This window comes from Opisthorchis viverrini (assembly GCF_000715545.1).
Source record: "Opisthorchis viverrini unplaced genomic scaffold opera_v5_108, whole genome shotgun sequence".
Taxonomy (NCBI): domain Eukaryota; kingdom Metazoa; phylum Platyhelminthes; class Trematoda; order Opisthorchiida; family Opisthorchiidae; genus Opisthorchis; species Opisthorchis viverrini.
In genome coordinates, this window is record NW_008751766.1 from 1,114,368 (window position 1) to 1,122,545 (window position 8,178).

Consider the following 8,178-nt stretch of genomic DNA (forward strand, 5'->3'; position numbering starts at 1 on the left):
GTTGGATGCCGGGATTATAAAAGAGGCCAAACAGGCAGACAGCGCTATAAGGCCGTTTGAGTAGTCTTCCGAGATTTCAGACTGGCTCACTCACTGGATGGAGTGATCATTATCTAGTCCTAACCAGACACTGCCGTTTCGTTTAATGTGTTCAGTTTGGGTGTGAATCGACTCCGCACAGAGTAGTCTTCCGAGATTTCAGACTGGAACCCTCACTGGATGGAGTGATCATTATCTAGTCCTAACCAGACACTGCCGTTTCGTTTAATGTGTTCAGTTTGGGTGTGAATCGCCAGACTCCGCACAGCGTTGGTTTGCATGTATCGAAAATCCCGCTTGAATTAGTTGTGCCTGGTCAAATAGAGCCAGCCGGAGCGTGCAGCACAGTGGATGAATCCCCTCCTAGGTTTTATTACTGGGACGTATTTTGAGGTGTCCCTTCTCTACCTCATAACGGACCCCAACAAGAGGAGGTTCTGTCACTGCTCTGCAGTTCATCTGACAGTCACTAGGCCTAGCCAGATCAACTATGATTTTTAATAGATGCAGGATGCTGTGAGAAGTTTGGCTATTCCCACCCTACATGCTTCAGCCAAAGTAACGGCCTATCTGGTTAAGACTAAACGATGGTCATACGGAACAGGTGCGTGATGTGTCAAAATGCCACAGGCTGCAAACATCAGAGTATTTCCCCAACCGTACACAGGACTTCCTTATCTATCATTCTGACTGCTATGATTCCGATTTTTCCTCTCCTGACGGTCAATCGCAGTGGCCGAAACGTCCAGCAATAAACCTCGGTATATTAACATTATGTTACTCCATCATAATCCAACTAAACCAAATGTTCCACCCAACACACAATCTTTTCGGCTTCATTAGCACCGATTGCGGCGGAAGTGTTCCCAGAATACTTGAACACTTTATGAGGTTGTAAGTAATACAAGTAATCCTGTCAATGAAGGTCCCATTTGTGAACTTTGTTGTTTTCGCTGGCCTGTGAAGCATTCCAGGTGCAATCGATTTTGTCGCCCCTACATTATCCGTTTTCTGTTTACCTTTTGCGGATTCGTCGACACCAGCATATGCTCATGAAGCGCGAATGACTCGACGTTGTCCGTGATTAGTTGCTCGTCTGAGACACTATAGGGTTGACTCGGCTAACTGGCAAGAGGTTGGAAATCCGATTTACTACCCAGGTTCAGGAGCTGACGAGTGTGTTACACTAGCCATTACATTAAGTCAGCGTTTCTCGTGCAATGGGAAAATGGCGGTTACTTACACGAGTTTGTACACGTTCCGAACTATCCACAGTAAGTTTAGATGGTATGTGCCACCCGAGTGGTTGTGCACAGTAACACACTTTCTTACTGTATCAACCGTACACGAAAATTATTCAAAGAATAGAATGGAAGTGGTATTCGTAGCGGTTGTCACTGTAACCGTTGTAACTGTGTCCGGTTTCATTTTCACTTTATTTCGGGGACGTACCTAGAAACTCGATAGGAAAACACTTCTCATTTTCAGTCATCCAGGCAGACGTCCAATGTGACAGAGCACGGTGACCTTTGCTGCGCCCTAACCTTCTGAATCATGAAGTTCTGTCGGTAATAGGTCAAGTGAATATCGTCCATTTATTCCTTGACTAGATACTTCTCGCTTCCGAACAATACACAGATTGAGTTTAAACCCTTCAGTAATGTGAGACCGGATTGGTCAACCTTGCTGGACTTGCGATCTATTATACACCAGAATCAGGTAAAACTCAACTGTAAAAGTATAAACTGTCGCATACCTGGATTGCCAATTATGTCATAGCTTTGTTTTGTCATATAAGTCCTAAGTAACCTAGCTCCGTAAACTGCTTGCATGTTCTAGTTGCGATCCAAACGTTCTGATATCTGTACTACCATACCTGCACCTTCAATCTGCTGTACTGACATTCCATTGGTGCTCGGTTTGGCAATCTTTGTTGACCACACTCAGCAGTAGATCCATCGACAATAGTCTTGTACACTGGCTGGACTGGTCGCTGACACCAATGTCTAGAGTTTTTCTCCGATCAACAGCGGGCAGTATCACTCGGAGATCAACATACTTGACATACAATATGCAGATAGTTTTTGTGGTGAAAGTTGAAAAATTCTTGTCTTCAACGTAATTTTATATCAATAGCTCTGGGGGGGGGGTTGGTCATTTTCAATTCTAATTTTGTCACCCATAAAAATCTCTTTTCGTTCCAGACAGTCTATCGCGGCTGTGACGGGGAATTAGTTGTTCCTCAACAAGTTTTGGAGCATCCGGATGGGTCACGGACCATCGTATTGGGTCGCGGGAACGAGATTTTTTGTCGTTGTCGCCGGGGTAACCATTGTGATTGTGGGTATGGCTTGGGTGATGCTGCCCTATTAGGCTTAGCCGCAGGAACAATGATGTGGAGTCCATTTCTCTGGGCACCGCTTTTTTGGTGCTGATCTCTATGGAAAACGCGAGTCGACGTCAAACTCAATTGTCATCACCTCTTACAACTGACCAGATGTTCAAGGTTCCATTTACCTTACACAAGTTATCATCAGTTTTCATCCTTACACCTTTGAGCTGTCATTTTTATCAGTTTGTCGCTGTGATCTTTTTAATATTAGCCGATACAGCGAGACGTTATTTTTTCCTCACAGCCACTTAATTTGTGTATTTCTACTGTACATTACTATCTCTTCACCTCTATTTTTGCTGGTTTGCTTTTCTGTAGGCTGTATATCTTTGCCGACCTTGTATATTCTCTGGATTCATGATGAGACTCGAGCAAGCGTACGTATACCCCGAATTCTCTCTTAAAATACACTTCCATCCCCTCAGAATTGCAATACAGAAACACGGTAACGTAGTTTCTAGTTGTATTGTCCCGTCAGTTGGTCGCCCCTTAAGTACTGTGTCACATCTATAACCGTCTTTGCGTAGCGTGGAACAACTGAGTTCTGGAGAGATCCATAAGACTGCCGCACTCTAACGTGGTCTATAGACTCCTGTAGAAGTGGGCTACACCACACGTTTTTCAGATACGTGATTTTGCCAAATCCGAAGAGAATGGTCTGAGGATGCCGGTAACATGCGATTGTTAAACAGAGGGTCAAATGACGAAGCACCTCCACACTTACATATTTTGATCAAGTGAGAGTGAAGGACCCCTTTTGGTTGAGGACCAACCAAAGTTTTCAAAAGGTTTTAACAACAAGGGTAAGGGGCATGATCACTTTCACGTCGCAACCCCCGTCGGTAAGAGTTGTTACACTTTTTCATATCGAAATCGTGAATCCTTAAACACTTCACAGTTTCGATGTATTTTTTTCATTCTTGCCCAATACACAAAGTACGCAAAAATATCAAGTTTCGGTAGGATCGTTCATGCAGTCACGTGATTACGGAATGACTCATATGCTAGAGGAACAATCAAATCCTAATTGCCGGGTGGAATGCGCTTGTGTGGAGCGAAATTATCAGTCATTTACAGAGCTAGTCAAGTTGGGCACAAAATCACTGGGGACACAAGCAATATACCCATAACTCCGGGCACTCATTCAGACAGTCTGGGAAGAAACTGACAACGAGGATGCCATTGAGATCGATTAGCAGCTCTCCTTAGCAGGGCATCCACAGATAAGGTGGCTAACTGGAAACAATTAGGCGTTGTTCCATTTGGTCATGAGGCCTCATGATTAAGATTAACTTGTGCTTGCAGTACCCGAGCGCCGAAGCATCGCTCCAGGTTTTGAATGCTTTGGGAGAAATGACACTGCATCAACGTCGATCTAGCCATTTGCCAGATTCCATAGACCGGTGTGGTTGTACCATGGTATGACAGATCCCATGTATCTTGCGTCCTCGTGTTTGTTGAGGAAGGAATTAACATCAGGTTGGACGTTGGATGGTCCCAACGAAGGTCGTATTCACAATAGGTGTCAATAATAGAAAGTTTATCATTAGTCTATTCAGTGTATGAAGTGCTTCCGGCTGCCTCCTTACAGTTCCATATCGTGTGCAAGACAAATTCTGTCACATGCATGTTTGGGAAGACCGACTAGACTTAAAATGTGAAGAGTATCGAAACTAGTCTCAAATTTTCTTGATTCCGCGAAATTGGACTGGAATCTGTTGCACATTCTTTTATGACAGAGCAATTTACGAAATTCTTCCCGAACGAAGACCACCCACGAGGGACGGTTGTACTAGGTTGAGATGTTCTCTTTGGAGCGAAGCCAGTTCTATTGATCCAGGAACCAGTGCGGCGACCAAGAACTTTCTTCTCAAGGCTTCTAAATGAGTCGCGCGACCAAGGCCACTGTTGTCTATGAGAATCATTGCCGGGGAAAAGTACGGAACTGCTACATTCAGTTGGCCATTGCCCTGCCGCGGGATTCTGCAAACTCTACTTTATGTCCAGCGTTGTATGTGATCCAATTGTAAATCTTGAACTTCACCAAAACTGCTGAGTTCAGTTAAGTTTCGCATGAATGCCCCAACTGTAAGGGAACTGTATCATACCGGAGTAGCATTTCTGCTGATTTTGTTCTTGTCCAGAGCGAAATAGACTGCAACGACAGACGACAGCCACGGATGGCATTGTGCCTTATGTACAATTTGCTCTTCCGAATTTCCAGCTACCATCCGGGATTCGGTCAGTTAATGGCCAGATCTACTTTCGTCCCTCTTTAAGAAAAGCGGACTAAAGTTGTACTTTTCTGTGGAGAGGTCAGTGAAAACCCATACAGTTGTCATCACTGACGGTTTCTCCAATTGCGGAATTTCTCCGTGTACTTTCGATCAGAATGATGGACAAAATACCTCCATAAGGACCGGAAGGTTTTAGCGACTGCCGTCTTACTGCTCACCAGAGAATTTCTTGTTCAGAAATCTGCAGTTATAGAAATTGATGAGGCAGTCGATTTCTACTTCATAATGGTAGGTTATTATATTCGAACGGCGAGCTCAAGTCAGTTGTTCGCTTCCGGCCCACATTTCTGGTGTGTAAGATTAGGGGGACAGCTAAAACTACAGACCAAAACTGGATGTATCGTTAGTGTACACTACCGAGTCATGATTATGTTTTGGAGCAAAGGCTCCAGGAATTCTTAAAAGTACTGATGTGTTGAACCACCCGATGACGTCAGTTGTGATCCAAGTCTCCGGTCGCTCACGTAATGAGTGTTCCTGTTCCTCAGCTGAATGATCCAGATTCTCCAGCTCAGTAAAATGGATGCCGCGAGGCACCGCTCAAATAATGTACGGCAGTCGGACTCATTTTTTCTAACTTACACGCGTAGAACGCGTGTCTCATAACGTCACGACTTTAGAACCTATGCTTGGTAACCGAAAATTGTAAGTTGAAGTCTGTTCCAAAGTGCCTAATGAATAGAAAGATTGTGGAACTGTGGATCAACAAACTACGTTTCAAGTAGCACATTGTGTGGTGAAATCAATGCTTGTCCTCGGAAGTACACATTCAGCTGTGGCAAAAAGTCAAACGAGATCACCGTCCTGTTTAGTGCGATGGATAGCTAACTCTTCACTTTGAAGCAGTTAAAAATAAAATCTACAAAGGCTTTTGGAGGCTATTTTTGCTTGATCGTACTGCGGTACAAGCTAATAACTTCACTTTGACTTTTTATTGAGTAGGCTCCGTCTCATAGCTGAGCACGACTTGATAACTCTGATAGAAGTATGAAAGCTTCCGACACTTCAGGTTTGTTCCATCTAGGTTGGGATCCCGACTGCTCCAGCGTACACAAATTCGAGTTAAAAGCCTATCTTATTGTCGGATTACGTGTGCCTACAGGGGTGTGACGTCACTGCCTGGTATGTAGGAGAAGTTGTGTTTGACGTTACACGGTAAACGACATGGTTAACTTCATGGAGTATTATTCTGAGACGGACAAATCACAGATGAAAGGGAGATGAGACAACCAATGACACGGAACGGCAGACTCATCCCAGGACGATGGAATAAGCCACAGTGCTCGCTTCAGTAAACCCTAACGGAAAATTGAATCGCTTGGAGCTTAGTAACGGCCTGGCTAGTAACCATTGCGCGACTATCAAATTGAAAACAGTACCAGACTATATTTTCGGATGCACGTAGACCTCAAGAATTAACTTCATGCAATTTGACTAGCTCTCATGAGTTTCTTCCACAAACAGGAATAAATTGTGACAAAAAGGAGGTCATTTCCCTATAAATTGAACATTCTCAAGAGGGATTAGTCTTCATTGGCTCGTCAAGGAAGTTTTAATAGTAAGCTTCTGAAGGGAAAAGAAAGTGCCCGTTTTATTCAGTCTTTTGAGTTGGACTCTGCAGAAGAGGCAGTTGAGTTCTACAAGGATCAGTCTACAGTGACCATTTTAGATGTGAGTGTAGTGGCTACCCCTATCCGTATGACTCTATGTGATGTCACATTGTTATTCTTCCATGTCACAAGTTCACCCCGACACACGCCCCTAGATATATAAACGAGTATACTACACGCACATAGGACACGAAAAGAGGGAACAACATGCGAGAACGAAGTGCGATAATTGGTACACCTTGATGAGACAAAGTACAATGTCAGAATGAAACAGTTCAAAAAGGCTGACCTATCGTTTTGAACATGAGTCGCAGTAATTCCTCCAAATTTGTGCGGACGCAGGTAGTGTTTTCTTTACAGGTTCAACTGCTACGCCCTCTGAATTGTCCGTGGCCTGGGCGTCAATGGCTCCGCGTTTCCACGCTGGGTCAACCTTTGCTGTTGTTCTCTCGTTTCGTGTCCTGTGTGCGTGTAGTATATTCGTTTATATATCTAGGGTCGTTGAGGCGTGTGTCAGAGTGAACATGTGACGTGGAAGAATAACAATGTGAAATCACATAGAGTCGCCTCGACGCGTACGAACAGAACTTTATTCGGTCAAAGTTGTAGGCAAGTCACGATGTTGTCGTCGTTGTGGGGTAAACAAGACAATAGACAGTATATGTGGATGTGCTAATAAAATTAGTTCCAGAAGTAAGTTGACAGGAGGGTAGACGCTACAAATGCTCCTCTCCCTTAGCGAAAGACGAAACAAAAAACGCGCATTACCTAGTAGGGAATTATCCCACGACGAAACGATCTGGCCAGTGGTCGTATCTATCAGCTCAGGTGATGCGTTGTTAGTCTAAATGAGTGTCACTTGCTAACGGTGGAGACGTGAGGGAATGCGATGAGTCCGAATTAGTGAGCGATTCGAAGTTACTGTATTTCGTAGAGTCAGCGCAGGCCAGTTTAAGGCGATCCATAACTGCAGGCGTATCCAGTAACTGAACCGTAAAGTGTTTGTCATTCCGCAAAAGAACACGAAAGTGACCATCATACGGAGGTTGCAAAGGTGGTTTAACCCGGTCGGAACGTATAAACACAAATGAACAAGTTGCGAGGTCAGGGGCTGTATAAGACGGTTTGTTAGTTGTTGGCGGTGAAGAATAGCGTAGGTGTGACATGTAAGATTTCAATTTAGTTACGTAAGTGACCGGGTTGCCAGGAGTAGGTGAATCTGAATTGAAAAATTGTCCTGGGATACGGAGAGTCGTTCCGAGACTAAGTCAGCGGGTGAACAATGCAGTGAAGAGCGGAACATTGTGCCTGAATGTAGAAATACAATGGGCAAAGTAGTCAGACCAGTTCAGTGGGTTGTCGAGCGCACGAAGAGCAGTCTTTAAGTGTCGATGAAAACGTTCGACTAGACCGTTTGCTTGTGGATGATATGCAGTGGTTCGGATGCGTTTGCATCCAAGTAGTTCCGTCAGACGTTGGAACAATTGTGATTCGAACTGGGAGCCACGATCCGTGGTTATGAAAAATGGTGCCCAAAAATGGAACACCATCCATTGATGAATGCGCGAGCGATGGTATCTGCGGAAGTGTCAGGTATTGGGATGGCTCGGGGCCACCGTGTAAAACGATCGACACAAGTAAGGAGATAGGAGAATGCATTGGATGTCGGGAGAGGACCAACCGTATCTATGTGGACATGGTCGAACTGACTGTCGGGAGTGGCGAAGGTACCGATGGGTGAATGGGTACGGCGAATCACTTTTGAAAGCTGACAAGCTAGGCAAGTTTCTGCCCATGAGCGAATGTCTTTGTTCGTATTCGGTCATCCATAACGTTGTGA

The 8,178-nt window shown here is 44.5% G+C and overlaps 1 protein-coding gene across 1 annotated transcript in view; it reads left to right on the forward strand.

Annotated features, from left to right (window-relative positions):
• T265_13836 (hypothetical protein) overlaps positions 1-2,870 on the forward strand; it is a gene marked incomplete at both ends in the record, with an annotated part of 19,525 nt that extends 16,655 nt beyond the window's left edge. The window contains one exon of the mRNA XM_009170777.1: positions 2,244-2,870. Coding sequence (XP_009169041.1) covers positions 2,244-2,474 — 231 coding nt within the window. The remainder of the gene's footprint in view (positions 1-2,243) is intronic.
• Between the last annotated feature and the right edge of the window lie 5,308 nt (positions 2,871-8,178).